We start from the raw sequence: 18,675 nt of genomic DNA, 5'->3' as shown, positions 1-18,675 counted from the left end.
CTCCTTGTTCTAAGGTTCAGGATTAAGTGCTCTCCTTGGGATTTGGACCATTTGGTCTACGAATGATAGCATGCGCTCATATTGATAAGCAAAAGGATGTGCATGGTTCGTCCTTGCGTGTTGGATAAATAGCTAGGAAATATTTAAAATCCAATTTAGTTTGATGCAATACCATGCAAATATCTATTCGGCAAAAAAAAAAGAAAAAAGAAGTACCATGCAAATATCTTTTTCCTCCATTGGTTTTCAGTGACACCATGTTAATTGACTCTCCTCTACCATAGGGTTCCGTAGGAGCAATCAATGTGTGGCTAATTTGGATGAGTGTAAAAAGAGATGGAACTTTTTATGCTTAGTTTACATATTTGAAGTATGGATTTTGCACTCTGAATATCTGTCAAATCATTATGTTTTGAGTTATTCTAGATCATATATATAGTATGTTTAATATGATGCATGTTTGCACAAAAAACAAGCAAAATGGAAGTGGAAGCAGCGAGATATGAAGATTGGAAGTAGGAGATCTCGGCTAGGGTTTCAATTGGAAACCCCAGACGATGAGAAAGAGAATGAGGAGTGCATGCATGGATGAAGCCCTCTCTTGCCTAATGGTGCATGGGGCATACCCCTAGCTCCGTTAATTACGTTGGTTGCTCAATTTTGCTATTATAAGTAATAAATAGTTATAATTTTTGAGAAACGTAAACCCCATCATAATCAACTACTTTTCATGCACTATTTTTTTAATAATTGTAGAAAATAATGGGAGTTGATTCTATGGAGAATTATGTGATTGAATGTTGTTGTGGCGCAAAAGAGTCGGGCATAATGGTTACTTTTTCATAACTCATTGTCGTTGCCTAGGATTATCATCTAAACTAAAAGATTGCTTTACCCCGTTGAGTCCTTTTTGGGTGGGGTTACAAAGTAGGAGCTATATATTCGTCCACTTTTCTTATTTTAGTCCTCGTAAATGGTCCATACTGTTTTGAACAATTTTTTAGGAGGATGAAAGAGTTTTCGCTCAAAAGCCCATTATAGCATTTGATCATACCACGTAGTTGTTATGACACTGGAATACTAGCTAGACGAACAATAGTTATTGATTTAGGTTGTTGTCTATGGCCATGAGCCCATGAGTGATTACACCCGGAAGGACATAGTTTGGTGAATGGCGCTAAGGTGAAGGGAAGACGATATTAGTAACGCATCATGGTTTTGTGATTATTCTTTGGCATTCATGTCAATCTAGGGAGTTTGGACATGACTATGAGGACATTACTGTCAAGGTGGGTTATTGAGCTTGGCTCTAAGTTGGTTAAGCTCATGTGGGATCAAAGGAAACTAAATATGATACGATCATATATGGGTCTTTGTTGTTTTGTTCGGGGTTACACTATGTTGGTTTCAATGGAGTTTGGTTGTAGTGTCTGCGCCTTGCAAATTAAACATGGTCACATAAAGCATTTACCCTTGTATGTGTTGAACAAGCGTGTGGAAGAAAATGAAAGATATGCTTTGGATAGCCTGCCTAGGATGTTAGCATTGGACCCAATATACATCCATGTGGGCAGCCCATTAGAAAAACCTATCTGTAGGCTTACTGCAAGAGGCTATTGAAGCTAGCATCTCATTCTAGATAGAAAAGGTTGTTCAGAAAAAGAGTGGCCTAGCTCCTCTAGCCAGCCACCCACATAGGAAAAACCCTAGCCTACTCTCTCTCTCTCACGTCCAGAAAATGTGTAACATTGAGCTGCCTGACCTGAGCTCCATTGTTTGGCTTTGCTGTTTGTGTCGTTCATGGGATATTCTCAAGTAGAAGATATAATGGTTTCTTGTATGTACTGTGCTAAGGGTTCAAAAATTAATTGCCCTCTTTCTCCCTGCCAAGTAAGGTTGTGTGCACTAGCCACTATAACAATCATAATACAGTAGAGATAGACCAACACCCTGCTTGGTCGTTGCACTTAAAAGAGAACATTATACAAGACACAGAAATAAAAATGGAGCCTTGGTTTATTAGGCTAAGGCTTTGGTTATAGGGATAAGCTAGTTTATCTGACTCAAGCCAAGTGTATTAATAACGATGACACTCCACCTTAATGTAATTTTGGGAGGCAATAAGCATGAAATGATATAAAATGTTTTAGTTTTCCTTGCGTGTGATATATAGAGGAGATGGAAAAGTGAAAAATAAAATAAAATTTTGATTTGAATATATTTATTGCCATGCTCTTATCACATCAAATAAGGATAGAAAATAAGCGTAAATGCACTTTTAGTCCCTATATTTTGGCCCTATTTCTATTTTGGTCCCTACATTTTCATTTTACCACTTTTAGTCCCTAATCCAATTAACGCGTGTTATTTTAGTCCCTACCGTCACCCAACTAACAGAAATTGCTGACGTGGCTAACGGAGGGATTAAAATATTAATTAAAATCCACCGTGGCTCCTGTCACCCATGCCACATGGATTTCCCGCCCCATTTATGTCACACGTGACCCCCACGTGACCCTCACTACAACAACATCAGTACCAAAAACCCAAAATTCCCCAAATCAGTACCAGAAACCCTAAACTCCCAAATCAAAAATCGAGCTTGGACCTCCACCCACACAGGTAAGCCTCATCTCCCCAAACCGCGATCAAAACAAACAATCTTCGAAGCCCAATGGAAGCATGCTCTTCGACAAGTTCTAGCGTGAGGAGGAGAGCACAAATGATGTGCTACTGTAATCAAAAACCTGTCCTAGTTGTGGCGTGGACAGCAGAGAACCCTGGCAGAAGGTTCTATGGTTGTCCAAACTACTGGGTATGTCAATTTCAGTAAATTGTTTGAGTGGGTTTTAGTTAATTTCAGTATGTTGTTTCAATTTGTTACTACAATGGTTTTATGGATTTTCATTTTTCTGAGCATTATCTGTGTTTCAGGTGGGGCGAAAGTGTAGATTCTTCCAATGGCGTGATGATGAGATATGTGAACGTGGTAAGGTGCTTATCCCACAGCAAAGGCAAAGGATCATCCAACTTGAGGCTGAGCTTGCACACTGCAAGAAGAGAGAGAAGTTTTTAGTTGTAGTTGTGGCATTGTTAATGGTGATATTTGTAGTTCTATGGTTGCTTAGGTAGGGTTGTTGTGGTTGGTAGTGCATGTAGGGCTGCAGTGTTTATGTGTAGAGGGTTGGCAGTGTGTTCTGTTTTGGTAGGATTAGTTATTAGCAATGACACACCTGCTACTTATTTTGTACTCTTTCTGTTGAGAAATAAATGAATACCTTTCTCATTCAATGTATGGATGTGTGGATTGGAAATAGCAGGATTGGTATTGGTGTGTAACATAGTCTGTTGACAGATAACATATTCCAATAAAGCAGTACTTAATATACTGCCAAGTGCATGCAACAAATAAAACTGGTATGAACAGATAACATATTCCAACATACTGCCAAACTTAACATACTGCCAAACTTAACCCAAACATTTTCATAGTTATCATTAAAAAAAGCAAAAGTATGTTTACAAAACAAAAGTGCATTGTTCAACTGCCAATCTTAACCCAAACAGCAGGGCATTGTTTAACTAATAGCAATTATACAAAATAAAGGCTTGGCTATAATAATACAAAACATAAGCCATTCATCAAAAGATATAAAACACAACATCCTATTCATTTTTTCTTTGGAGCATGCCTTGATGACTGACTCCCAGCATTCTTGATAGCCCCCATGTATCTAGATGCATTCTTGGAAGCATTTAGGGTCTCTGATGTGACCATCCTTTTCCTCCTCAGTCCTGGAGTTGGTCTGCTGCCTAAGTTGGGTGGTGCAATTGGATTGGAGTTGGCCTGAACTGGATTGGATGATCCTGTGGGGGTCTGGTGTGCACTTGGACTAGATTGGGGTGGTGGAAAAGGTGTGGCAGAGTTGTGCATGGTGTACTGGTATGCTGCACTTGGGGTGGATGAGAAGTGCATGCTGGTCTGGAATGGTGCACTTGGGGTGGATGAAAAGTGCATGCTGGTCTGGAATGGTGCACTTGGACTGGATTGGGGTGGTGGAAAAGGTGTGGCAGTGCTGTGCATGGTGTACTGGTATGCTGCACTTGGGCTGGATGAGAAGTGCATGCTGGTTTGGTATGGTGCACTTGGCCTGGACTGAGGAAATGCACAAGGAGTGAAGCTGTGCATGCTGGACTGGAATGATGGAAATGGACTGGGAGAGCTTGTCCATGGCTGAGTCACTGCACCAGGAGTGAAGTTGTGCATGCTGGATTGGGATGATACAAATGGCTGAGGTGGTGTAAATGGGGTGGCTGACATTGGTTGAGCTTGAGCTTGTCCTGTTGGCTGATTTTTCTTGGAAGAGTTTCTGTTCCTGCTGGTCTGTAAACAAGAAATCCACATTAAATATGTAAAAACTCTCACACATTTACTTGATAGATATGGTAGAATGTTACCTTATTGGCTGCACTGGTTCTGTTTGTGGTGCCTGGTAGGGAAGAGTTTCCTCGAATCTCACCCTTGCAACTTCTCTTATTGTGTCCTATTTTACCACAGGCCCTACACTGTTTGGAGATACCAGCTCTCCTACCTGCTGGTTCACCAGGCTCCCTTGCTCTCTTCTTCTTGGGCCTGCCAGGTGGCCTTCTTTTGATAGGAGGCTGAACAGGTTGGACACCACTGGGCCTCCACATATTCTGCCCATTGATAGGTGCAATTACTGGCTCATAACAGGCCTTATATGTGGAGACATGAAAACAACTGTGCACATACTGCTCAGCATCTTGCCTGTTGAAGAAGATGCTAGAAACTGCATGGGCACATGGTATGCCTGTTGTATCCCATTTCCTGCAACTACAATGTCCTTTGGCCAAGTCCACAGTGAAGCTTTGCAGTCCATTTTTAACCTCAAACTGTGTATCACCTGCCCAACAAGCAAGCCACTTGCTGCTTGCAGTCTTTTCTCTATGCAACCTCTTAAGCACTTTAGGGCATATCTCTGATTCCACTCTCATGATCTTTTGTCTATTCTCTTGAAATCTGGTCATAAGATATAACCTGATAGACTCCAGCTGCAAGCACACACAAACTGTTAATCAAACAATGTATCAAACAATGTATCTGACTAACTGTTACTCAAAGGCTTAGATTCATACCATAGTAATTATAGGCTTGGATCTAAACTTCAAAATCCTACTGTTAAAACTCTCACACATGTTGTTCAGTACTGTATCACTCAACCCATCCTCACTGAACATGTGTCTGGCCCATATGGTGGTTGAATGATCTAGCAACCAATTGTGTGCATCCTCATCAATTCCCTTCAGTTCATCCATCAGCCTATCAAACTCAGCTTTATAAGTAGCTTTGGCTGCTTTCCAAAAGAAGTCTCGATGAGAATACCAGGATGGTTCTTCCCGAGATTATTGTAGAGGTGTCTGCAGATTCTATGCTCATATTGTGGCCAATTATCAATGAAGGTCCGCACCAACCCCCGCCGGTACAACAACAACAATTAAGGTGTTAGTAACTCTATACATCCAATATGGTAATGCATATAGATATGGTAATAAAGATACATACCTTCGCCGGTCCGATATAAATGTCCACCTTCTGTTCTGACCAATGTCTGCAAGTAGCAAATTTATGAACCAAGTCCAGGAGTCTTTAGTTTCAGCCTCCACTACAGCATATGCAAGTGGGAAGTACTCTTCATTAGGGTCTCTTGCAACTGCTGTGAGTCATTGCGCACGACTTAGTCTTCAAGTGGCAGGCATCCAAACCAATTATTGGCCTGCATCCAGCCATAAACCCTCTCTTGCAACCCTCTAGGCATATGTACAGCCTCTCAAAATAAGGAACCCCACAGACCAAGTCCATTTCAGCAGCCAAATCACCTTCATTGAAGGTATGTACCTTCATAAGTATGGTACTGCCAGGGCTAGCCCTCCTCAACTCCTCACAATACTCCCAAAGCTGATTGTACTGCTGTGTGTGAGCCCCATCAACATACTCTCTTGCCTTCTCCCTAGCCCTGCTGGCTTTTCCTGCAGTTATGTTTACTGTGAACTTCTCATGTACAACATCTTGGATGTCTTTTAGTTTCATGTTAGGTTGTCTTCTCACCTTCTTCATCAACTTCTTCCCAATGTATGAAGAAGTGCACCTTGGATTCTTATAACTCCTAGTGCATGTGTGTTCCAGATTCAGTGTTCTTAGTTGGTAGCTTTTCTCTCTTGGCACCTTTGTTAGATATGCCACAAACTTGCAACTTTCCTGGCAAATTGCTCTTACCCTCTGCAAATCATTTTTTGCAAATTTGATCCCCCAACCACCATGAACTGCATAATCAGTTATAGCTTCTTTGAATTGCTTAGCTGTTGTGAACAACATATCTTTCTCAAATCTGATATGTTCAGCCTTAGCAACTGGCTTAAACACTGGGAAGGTCCTCTTTTGTCCCCTTCCCTTTTCCATAGGTGTTTTCAGTTCATTCTCAGAGCCATCATCACTATCATCCCCAATATCATCATCAGATGATGATTCCTCAAGGCTGTGCAACTCCTCACTCTCATAATCAGAGTTCATTACACCAGCCCCCATTTGTACTGGTTCAGTATTATCCTCATCAGAACCATCCCAACTATCACTACTATCCTCCACAAACTCCCTCTCATCAGGATTCACTACATCTTCATCCTCTAGGCCACTTCCTTCATCATCACCTCCTCCACTGTCACTGCTATCAGCTACATCCTTGTTCTCATTTTGGCCCTGAGTCATAGGTTCCTTACTTGCTCTCCTAGAATACACTTCTGCAGCATCAACCTCAACAACATCATCATCATCTTCACTGCCAGAATTACTATTGTCAGCATCTTCACTACCTTCATCATGACTGTCATCATCATTACTGCCATCATCATTACTGCCATAAGGTAAAAGGTTTTGCTCCACTGCTAATGGCTGCACATCTGCCCCAATATGCTCACCTTCATCTACTAGTATAGGATTATCCACAGGGTGCTCTACAAACACATGAATTTCTTCATGACCTATCACTAAATCTGTCATAAACATGGCATCATCATCATCAACTATCAAATGGAAATTAGCTTTCTCTAGATCATTACCAGGCATTTTATACCAAAGCCTACTCACAGAGGTGTATCCAAATTCCCTGCATATACCTTCAATCTCTGTCTTCGACCACCTATCAGGGTCACAATTATCTACTACATCCACTACACCTCCCACATATTTTCTAGGGTTATCAGTGAAATACCCACCATGATGCACAGACAAGCTAAATAGCTCACTCATGCTGCATGCAAAACACATATAAACCATTTAAATACTATTGATTACATTCCAAAAGAGCACTCATTCGTTAACAAAATATCACACATTAATTATTTGCCAAATCAGCACTCATCATTCCACAATCCACCTCAGCTGTTTCGAATTATATAATATGGTAATGCACATTATCTCCAACATTGTTTGGAAAGCACAAACAGAAACATAGTAAACAACAATGTCATAAAATATAGACACATGTATAGTAATCCACAAACAAACACATGTTAACATTATATATCATAAAATCACTTTAATAATGACTCAGCATTTTGGCCCACTAATTCAGTATACATCACACATAGAATCAGCCATTATCTTCAACAGAGGAAAACAGGGACCACATTGGAAGCCACAAAGAAACACATGCTCGGACAAGGACCAACAAACAGTCAAAAGTCACGAAACAAACATAATAAAGTCAAAACCCAACAACGAATATACAAATTGGACATTGTGGCCCCTACGCATAATATAAAGCTAGCTATATATAAAGACATACACACAGAGAAAGCTAATACCTGTGTGTTTGGTTTCACAGAGATAGAGATCTCACTACTTTTCTCTTCTCTGCTATTCCAAGAAAAATGGGTTTAGGTATATATATTTCTAGGTTGGTTTGTCTGCGATGATGGATGATGGTTTGTACCTCTGCGATGGTGGTTTGTTGGTCTGCTATGGTGGTTTAGGGTTTCTGGTACTAATTTAGGGAATTTTGGGTTTTTGGTACTGATGTTGTTGTAGTGAGGGTCACGTGGGGGTCACGTGTGACATAAATGGGGCGAGAAATCCATGTGGCATGGGTGACAGGAGCCACGGTGGATTTTAATTAATATTTTAATCCCTCCGTTAGCCACGTCAGCAATTTCTGTTAGTTGGGTGACGGTAGGGACTAAAATAACACGCGTTAATTGGATTAGGGACTAAAAGTGGTAAAATGAAAATGTAGGGACCAAAATAGAAATAGGGCCAAAATATAGGGACTAAAAGTGCATTTACGCTTAGAAAATATTGTGGATAAAAGGGGTAAAATAGTAAATTTCACGCAGTAAACCTTTTCTTCCCTACTTTTGCTCTCCATTTGGGAGAATGATTTTTGGTCCACCGACCCACACACCCCCCCCCCCCCCTCTTTTTTTCTTTTCCTAAACATGTCTAAATCAACTTACAGTTTATGAAAAAAAAATACATACATATAAACAAATTTACAAAAGCAACTATCAATACTTACAGCAAGGAAAATCTAATTTTGGCTTTAAAAACACACCTAGAGAAGCTTTCAAGTTAGCTTCAATTTCAATTTTGATAAAGCTAAGTTCATGTGGACTTCATTTATAACTTTTTATATATATAATAGGATTATTAGGTCATTGTGCCAAAAAAGAAAAACTTTCTCCAACACAAAAGAAAGCGGAAAAAAAAAAATGAGAAGTAAGCAAGTAGACTAGAAATTTATGCTGGTTTGCTTAGATTGATATACCTCTCTCTCTCTCCTAAAATCCATTTCTAGACTTCACATCCTTTATTTTTTACTATAATTATTGAATTATCAAAAAAGAAAAAGGAAGAAAGAAATATGAGTTTTAAAGTTTCACATATTAACTCAAAATGCTTGAGTGGTGTAACACCGGTGCTGTTTCTCATCATAGTTGGTAATTCATATAGCGAGCGACATTCTCTTTGCTCCTCTTATGGTATGACCTATTATGAGGCGGCTTGGGTAGCTTCCATTCGATTATGTCAAGCATGCGCATTTATTGTAAGGCTTTTATTTTTATTGATCTACTCAAGAGACATGCTAACTCTTGTATTCACGCTAATATAATTCACATTAATGATACATCATGTAAAACTATTTTTATAATATAATTGGTAGGTAGCATGTTAAATATTATAATGGATTCCAAATTCATAAAATCCCCTGAAATTATGAAATAAAATATTCAAATTTTGAATATCTCAATTAGGGGTGTGCAGCTAATCCACTAATTTGTCAAAACTAACCAAATCCAATTGAACCCACCAGATTGGGTCGGTTTTTAGGGGTTAACGGGTTGGGTTGTGTTGCCATTTTTTTTTTTATAGTGGGTTGAGTTGGGTGCGGGTCAACAGATTTGCATATTCACCCCAACTCGACCCATCTATATTTAATATATATTTTATATAGTTTTATTATTTACTCTTTTAGTTTGATGAACTACTAACATATTTATAAATCAAATAGTTTGTGTCTGTTTGGTGCTATGCTCAGGTTTGATTAGTAAATTTATTGTTATTTGTGTCGGTAATCTTATAAATTTGTTATTCTAAATTTCTAATGCTCTTTTTTCTTTTTCTTTTTTTTAATTTTATTTTTAATGTCTAACCCATGGGTCCAACTCGATTGACATGGGTTGGGTTGAACTCTTGTGATGGGTTGGGTTGGATTGAGCGTTTTCAACCTGACCATGATGGTTTGGATTGAAAAACTCCTCAACCCCACCCAACTTGACCTATGCACACCCCTAATTCTCAATTGAAACACCAAATACTAGTTAAACTATAAGTTTCTTGTCTTGATAAGATACGTAAATTTATAACTATATATTTTGTGTTTTTCTCTCTTAAATTTATTCATTGGATTCTATATATATATATATATATATATAATCTCATTTTGCTAGAATTTTGCACACAAAATAACATGTTTGACATTCCTTGTTATGACTTATGCAACAACAATTTTGAGGCATTCCATCCCCAAGGTTTTACTAAAAACATTATTGATTATTCTCCTTAACCCATCCTAAACAACTTGACAAACTCTAAATCTCCCATTTTTATTGGTATTTCTCTATCCGCGAATGGATGGGAAAGTCCTAAGGTTTATTGGTACCATCGTTGCTCATATCAACATTTATTGTACCTCACCAACCGTCATTCAATGACCTGTGATTAATTGAATTTGTTCTATCTATTTGCAATTTTGGGGGCTGCACCCTTGTCATGCGTCCCTCAACCGACTTGAAAGGATGCTTTTTTGATAGGCCTACCATCTATTTTGTCCTATAAATACCTCATCATCCCACACACAAAAGTTTGTATAAGAGACATGCTATTACCGTGCATTTTTTTTCCAAAGTTTTATTTACTTAGTCATTAGAACCTCCTTTTCCAATCTCATTGGTTGGTCTTGGTCGAACACATAAATTCATTTTTAAGCAAGTCATTATTTTGGTACATTGATTTGATCGTTCACAATCTAAGTTGAAGTTAAATTCCTTATTGCAGTTACAATCTTCCTGATCCACCAACTTACTACAACTATTAGGAGGTTTTGCCTTCTCTGCATAGTTACTGCTACTAGTACTGATATGTTTAAGGAGAGAGAGTATCTCATGCGCATGACAGATACAAGACTTTTGCATTTAAGGAGGACTCCTAAGTCCTAACCAGAAATCAATTAAATGAAAAAAAATGTCTACATGGAAAGTTTTATGGATCTTTAACTTGTTAAACAAGTCTTATTTTTAGAGCCATACTAAATTGGGTATTAAAATTTTAAGGATTGATTCTTCTAGTTTTTGAATAGTAGCAAAGCTTGAACTCATCACAAAGGAAGATTATATGTTCAGCCTTGGTTTGGTTTGATTTGGTTTGTTTGTTTCTTTTTTTTTTGAATAGACATGATTTTATTTACAAGTTACTTGATTAACTCATTCTTTATTCAGAATAAATACAATGAGTAATTTATTATCCATTCACAAATCTATGCTAATGATTAATAATAAAATTGTAGTTGAATTATATTATTTGAGTCAATCGTAAAAATTACATTCACTTATTTTGTATGAATAGAAATGATTTTTACTATGAAATTAACTGTTTATATTATCAACAATAAAAAATAATAATTTGATATTTTAAACTTATTTACAAAGTTAGTCAATTTAATCTTGACTCTCTATAAGTGTATTTTACACATGTACACACACACACACACACACATATATATATATATATATATATATATATATATATATATATATATATAGGCTGTGAATTTTGACAAATCTACTATTGGATTACATTATATTCATTTACTCTCCATGGTTGTAAAATTTCAAGGTAATTAAAGTTTAATAGTCATGTTATCAATTAATTGTTTAAATTCAAGTTTTTGTAGTTTAAAATAATTCGTAAAAGATGAGTTTATTGATTGCATGGTAAATGAAATCCAATTGCCATGAAAATTGGTATGCATGTTAAACACATATAGATCATGTAATTTAATGGTGAGATTTTAAAAATATAAATTCAATAATAAGTTATTGGGTGGTGTTATACCAATCAATATTTTTTAAATGGATGTGAATTTTAACAAATCCAACGTTAGATTACTTTATTTTCTTATATTTTCTATGCTTGCAAAATTTTAAAGTGATCAAAGATTGATAAGCATATCTTCAATCAATTATTTACTAAATTACAAAACATAATCAAACCAAATTTGAAGTGAATCTAAATTATTCATAAATAGCTGGGCTATTTACAATCTTAACCATTTTGGTGGCTCTAATTTTTGTATATAATCCAAGGCTGTCAGGCGTACATTCTGCACCTTTATCTAATCTCACTCAAGATTTCATGAGTGTCCAAAATGAACATGTAACGGTAGCCTAAATAAAGCAAAAACAGAAACAAAATCCAGTTCATACATTCTTCTCTCTCTCTTTGTGGAACCCCAAAACATTGAAACAAAAGTCATGCTTGTCAAAAAAGTAAGAAGAAGAAACAGAAAAGAATTTACACAAAACCACACCATTCCCTTATAGGGTTCAACTTCTCTCCCTCTTCCAATTCTCACATGAAAAGAGAGAGGGCAAAAGAAGGAGATAATCATCCATTTGCTCTGTTTCTTACCGATTCTAAAACATATGAAACAGAGGAAACAGAGCATCAAACAGAGCACCAAATGGTGTTCCTCATTTTCTTCATCTTCCTCTTCTTCTTCGATGTCTCCCTCTCTGACCCTCAAGCCTCTTTAGTCGGCGAATTTTGTGGTTCCATAAAGCTGGAATCCAGCCCAAACTTCATTCCTAATTTCATATCTTCAATGGAAGAAGTTTCTAGAAAAATTAATGATGAGCACTGGGGAGCCAATTCTGTGCTTTCGACAGAGCCTGAGATCTTCACATATGCTCAATGCTATGGTTTCCTCTCACACAAGGATTGCTTATCCTGCTACTCTGAGACCAGGACAAGGCTTCCTAAATGCCTTCCTTCAAACTCGGCTCGCATTTATCTTGATGGTTGTTTCTTTCGTTACGATACCTATAACTTCTTCAAAGAGTCCCTCAATGAAAAACATGACTACGTGAAGTGTAGCCTGCCCACAAATGTTAGCAAAGATGTGTACATTGGAAATGAGTTTCAAGAAAAAGTATTTAAAGTTATTGAAAATGTGACTGACTCGGCAGCGTTGAACAAAGGTTTTGCATTGTCAGGGGAAAGAGGAGGTCTGGAGCCTGTTTATGCAATGGCGCAGTGTTGGATGACAGTGGATACTAAAAGTTGCAAAGAATGCTTGTTAGACGCACGGAATAAATTGAGAAAATGTGCTCCGGCCACAGGTGGTAGGGTTATGAATACTGGTTGTTATTTGAGGTATTCTACAGAGAAATTCTTTACTGATAGCACTGGGGAAGAGGATGAAGCCGGTAAGAACAAGTTATTCTCACAAAGCAAATGTGTTTTTTGAGGCTGTTCAATTGTTTATTTTGTGCTTTTTTATTTGGGGGGGGGGGGGGGGGTGTTAGTTTAAGTACTTGTTATATAGTTCGGCATTATTTCCTTAAGTATTTGAATTTGAGTGTTGGGTATGATGGTATATATTTGATTTTGGACCCTGAGAAAATAGAGATCTTCAATGGCTTATAGCGAATTATATTCTTTGTCTTTTTGAGTTTACTTTGTTCTATAAATTCGCATTATGTGCTCAATGGAACTTTTATTTTCTAATTCTGATGAACCTATATTACGCCCCTTCTTTCCTGTTTTGTTTGCTTGAGGTCCTGCAATCGTAATTATGTGATTGTTCTCTAGTTTAATACATTCCTTTCTTAATTTATGTTATGGCGTTTCATCTCTGCTACGGGTTGGGGTTGCTAGTAACCTTATTAATTTATTTTCTTCATTTCATGTATTTTCAGGGTCATCTAAAATCGGGATCATCATAGCAAGCATCTTATCAGCTATTGCCTTATCTATGTTTGCTCTTTTTGGTGCTCTTTTAGGCTATAAGAGAATATCCCAGAAGAAAAAAGGTACATTTCTGTCAAAAATCATACATTTATCAAGCCGCACTTTCTTAAGCTTCACTTTTTTTTAGGTATCACTTTTTCAAACACCCTATTTTCGAAAAGCTGAAAAATAAGTTGTACCAAACTGGCATGTCTTAAATCTTAATAGCCTCTCAATGTTCATTTTTTCCATGTTTTAGTTTGACCTTCTTTTACTTCTCTGCAGCACAAAACAATCTCAATGGGGTTTCAGTTCACGTGATAGAGTCTAGATTGAATTTCAAGTATGAAATACTTGAGAAGGCCACAAATGGTTTTGACTCCTCAAGGAAATTAGGCCAAGGTGGAGCTGGTTCTGTGTTTAAGGGGACTCTCCCTGATGGGAGAATTGTAGCAGTTAAAAGATTGATGTTCAATACGCGGCAATGGGTGGATGAGTTCTTCAATGAGGTGAACTTGATCAGTGGTATTCAGCATAAGAACGTTGTTAAGCTTTTGGGTTGCAGCATTGAGGGCCCCGAAAGCCTTCTAGTTTATGAATATGTACCTAACAGAAGCCTTGATCAAATCCTTTTTGGTGAGTAATGCATCTTAACTTTACTTATAAGTTATAACTTCATTAGCATGACACCATCTTGAAAACTTCAATATGTAACCTGCCAACAAAGCCACACATCCTTTGGAATTTGAAATGGTAGATGACCATGACTCAGATTTTGGCATCTTAACAAACTTTGTCTCAATTTGGTTATGTTTCATTTAACTTAAGATACAAGTTAGCTGGAGAGCATGTAGAATAGTGTTGGATGTCTATCCACTCCAATTGTATTTTTCTAATTATTAATCAAACTCTAATTTATGCAGTTAAGGACACTTTCCTCATTCTAAATTGGCAGCAGCGGCTTGATATCATAATTGGAACAGCAGAAGGCCTCGCATATCTTCATGGAGGTTGTGGAGAGAAAATAATCCACAGAGACATAAAAAGCAGCAACATTCTCCTTGATGAGAATCTTACTCCAAAGATTGCTGATTTTGGACTTGCTAAATCTGTTGGTTTAGATCAGTCTCATATTAGTACAGGAATAGCAGGAACACTGTAAGCACAAACTATCTCCATTAGTCTCATCTAATATTTGGTGGACATCATTGTTTACATACAAGTTACAGTATAGAATTTGTTCCAACTTGACAAATGATTTGCCACCATATAGTTTTCAAGTGTCACTGAAATTGTGAATGATTCTTTCCTTTTCTTAAAGAGTTAACAATGACCATTTGTTGCAGGGGATATATGGCTCCTGAATATCTTGTTCGAGGACAGCTAACCGAGAAGGCAGATGTTTATGCTTTTGGAGTGCTGGTTCTTGAGGTTGTATGTGGTAGGAAGAACAGTATTTTCACGCAAGGATCAAGTTCGGTTTTGCAATCTGTAAGATTCATATTCCTTTTGCATTGCTAATCTATATTCTATAGCAACATTCTAAATAGGGCACATTTATATGTTCTTTTCTAATATTTGTGTAAATGAAAAAAATTCACATCATTTGAATTCTTAAAACCTATCTATGCAACCCTTTTTATTTTCTTTAGAATTTTTTCCCATATGTATAAATCTTAGCACATGACATGGTTTTCATTGTGCTGCCATCAGGTTTGGAAAAATTACAAGGCAAACAAAATTCTTGAATGTGTTGATCCTTCCTTTGATGGCGGATATTCTGTAAGAGAGGCATCGAATGTGCTTCAAATTGGGCTTCTTTGCACACAAACTTCTCTTACACTAAGACCATACATGTCTGAAGTGGTTCGGATGTTAAACGATGAAGAATATATCATTCCCTCACCAACACAAGCTCCATTCTTAAATGCTAGTATCCTAAGTTCCGATGAAACTAACCAATATTCAGCTGCAAAAACTTCAAACTCAAACTTTCAAACAACAACTGAATTGTCCTATTATTCCAGTAATCATTCCTTTAATGAGCAACTGAGAACTGAAGTGTCTTCTTTTCATACTGCTGTGGAGTCCACAACTGTGGACAGTGCTGAATCCAGTCCATCAAAAGGTGAACCATCTAAGATAAGGTAAATATATTGACCTTGAATTCTTTAAAGATTAAAGGGTTAATGTCAGACGTAAGTTCAAGAAATGTAGTCAAAAGAGATTGGCTATCTTGGCCAAAAGAAAGGTTCCAATGCAACTTTATGTCTGGTGAGTCTCTCCTTGAAGTTTGTATTTATGATGAAGACGGAGGTAGATTTCCAAGCCATTTTGACATAAGGGAAGTTTATTGCACATATAATCAGGGATGTGTACAAATAATGAGAGGTTTCTTTTTGGGATGAAGTATGATGAGAGGGTTTAGTCATGTAGAGGGTGTTTTGGCATTTTCTTTTTCCATTGAAGGAAAGAAAGATCATATATGTTTTTTTTTTTCATCTTTTCTTTTAGAGTTACAGGCAATTATTCTCCCCACATTATAGAGAATTTGTAATATACATCCTAAATCACAAAATTTTGCAATAAAAAAATATCAATTCAAGACTAATTTATAATGTCTATTTGCCATCCAAATTAGTGCTTTAATTATCAAAATTAAGGACTAAATTTATGATAAAGTTTGGTTGTTGTTGTTGTATTGATAATTAAACTCAAATCATGAAGTTGATTGTAGAATTTTCGTAGTTTATGGTGTACACTACGCTCCAATAGTTTTGGCTAGATGGTTGCCTTTTAATATGAACTGAGGGTGGTGTCAACATTGCAAATCAATTTTTCATACTCTATTTTATAGTTAAAATAATGGGAGATGGGGATTTTAATCTTTGCTCTCGTTATAAAAAGAAGAACAAATAACTCAAGAATATAGGATAAATATGTGTAATTTTTCTTGAAACTTTTTTTTTTCTAACAATGTTTCCACCTCAGTGTATTTACAATATCTTTATTTAGCAAAAGTTCAGTTTGTGCCTTCATTTTTTATGTGTTGACTGTCTTCTAATATCACATTTTCGTATGCAACAACTATGTCAAAACTAGAGTTCATTGTTTTGGGCTAATAATTGTTAAGTTCTGTGATTCTCTTTTACTATCTTAACTGACAAAATAGTAGAAAAAGGAATGGGTTAGCTTTTTCATCCATGAAAATTGGTTGTTTATGTTTTCATGCCGAGGATGATTGCTGATCCAATGGTCAGTTGAATACCGTTGGAGTCAAAAACTGTTTGAAAAACGGTTTTTTGTTAAGACTAAGGCTGTCTCTGTCTCTTGTGGTCATAACAACAAATGAAGATATATGTTGTTCACGGTTAATCATATTCCTTTCAAATCGGGTTTTTTCTAAAATTACCATAATTAAGAAGTAAAAGTATTTTGCCCTTTTTTTAATATATATTTTACATTATGCTCCACCAATTATTTCTTGCTACATATTATTATTATTTTTATTTATAAAATTACTAAAGTTTAAAATAGAAAAAACTCAGGTAACTGTGATTATAGAGCATAAAATGAAATACTAAATATGGGACTTGAGATTTTTTTTTATTATTAGCTAACGGTCTTAATTTATAATAAAACAATTTTATGGTTGTTTGGAGTTTAAATACAACAAGAGACAACTTTAGCAGTTGAGTTAATTCAAAGCTACAATTTTATTATTATGAACTTATTATATAAAAAGTAATCTTACCATTATTATATAAGAAAAAAAGAATGCAATAAGCTAAAGGTTAAAATGCAAAAATTTGTTGAACAAAATTTGTTCTCCCTAAAAATTAAACAATTGCTATTCAGTCAAATTAGGTCCCAATTAGGTCGACTTTAGTCCACTTCGGTCCCATGCAGTCCAATTTGGTCTACTCAGTCAATTTTGGTCCCCTTTAATCCATTTAGGAGGAATTGAGCCTTAAATTGATTCTTTTTATAAGTTGCCTTTTCAAGTTTAGCACACAATTTCTTTTTTCTTAATTTTTGGGTTGAAAAGTATAAAGTTTTATTGTATTTGGGCTAAACTCTTTAGTTTTGAGATGAAAAACACAAACAAAATAGAAATTATAAATTAGAAATATGAGCCGTAAAAATGCAATAAAAATGATAAATATTCAAAAGTCCTATTCGGTCCCATTCTATCCATTTTGTCCTCTTCAGTCTACTTTGGTTCTATTTGGTCTACGTTGGTCCTATTGGATACATTCATATTCTATTCACTTTAGTCCTATTTGGTCCACAATGATCATATTCAGTCCATTTAGTCCACTTTGGTTCTATTTGGTCAAAATTGATCATATTTGGTCCATTCTATCCACTTTGGTCAAATTCAGGTGACATTAGTCTTATTCGGTCCATATGTCCACTTTAGTCCTAATCTGTCCATTCGTTCTTATTTGGTCCATTTCGGTCCACCTTGTTCCCATTCGGTCATATATTGTCCATTTGCTCCATTTCGTCTATTTGTGTCCACTTCGGTCCATTTTTATGCACTAACATATAAGGAAAAAATATGTTTGGGTTGAGACTTGAGAGTACCTATTTGTACGGGCCTCACCCCCCGTCAAGCCCAATCGCCCTAAGGCCCATGAAGACTAACTCTTATAAAAGTCCCGTACTGATCACACATGGTAATGCACGTACCGTCCGAGGGGTTTGAGCTCGGAGTGATTAAAGTGGCTTGTGGCGTGCCCCTGCTGAGCACAGAATTTACAGGCGGGGCTGGTCCCAACGCCACTATCATTTTCTCCTTCCCGTCACCAAACATCCACTTAGGTGAAACGGCATTGGACCTCCCTTCTGTTGCCTAGGGAACACCTTTACCGAGCATCAAATCCAGTGGTGGAGCCAGTTCCAATGCCACCCTCATTTCCTCCCACTCCCAACTAAACCCCCACTTATGGGTAATAGTATTGGACCCCTCCTTCCACCCACCAGGGGAATAATCATGACTGTTCCACTAAGTTTGGCTATAAATAGGCAGGGAAGATTCAGTTGAAGGGGTTGGCAACTCCAGAATGAAAAGACTAGAGAAAGTAATA

The 18,675-nt window shown here is 36.8% G+C and overlaps 1 protein-coding gene across 1 annotated transcript in view; it reads left to right on the top strand.

The window, feature by feature from the left end:
• Nucleotides 1–12,440: 12,440 nt before the first annotated feature.
• The window catches only part of LOC142632957 (cysteine-rich receptor-like protein kinase 1), a 28,333-nt gene continuing 22,098 nt past the window's right edge, over nucleotides 12,441–18,675 (top strand). The window contains exons 1-6 of the mRNA XM_075807268.1: nucleotides 12,441–13,059; nucleotides 13,552–13,665; nucleotides 13,868–14,218; nucleotides 14,506–14,740; nucleotides 14,929–15,073; nucleotides 15,296–15,729. Of these exons, the coding sequence (XP_075663383.1) occupies nucleotides 12,456–13,059; nucleotides 13,552–13,665; nucleotides 13,868–14,218; nucleotides 14,506–14,740; nucleotides 14,929–15,073; nucleotides 15,296–15,729 (1,883 nt within the window). The 5' untranslated portion in view covers nucleotides 12,441–12,455. The remainder of the gene's footprint in view (nucleotides 13,060–13,551; nucleotides 13,666–13,867; nucleotides 14,219–14,505; nucleotides 14,741–14,928; nucleotides 15,074–15,295; nucleotides 15,730–18,675) is intronic.

Source organism: Castanea sativa, chromosome 4 (assembly GCF_040712315.1).
Source record: "Castanea sativa cultivar Marrone di Chiusa Pesio chromosome 4, ASM4071231v1".
NCBI classification, from domain to species: Eukaryota; Viridiplantae; Streptophyta; class Magnoliopsida; order Fagales; family Fagaceae; genus Castanea; species Castanea sativa.
The sequence above is the reverse complement of the archived record's forward strand: the minus strand, read 5'-3'. Positions and strand labels throughout refer to the sequence as shown.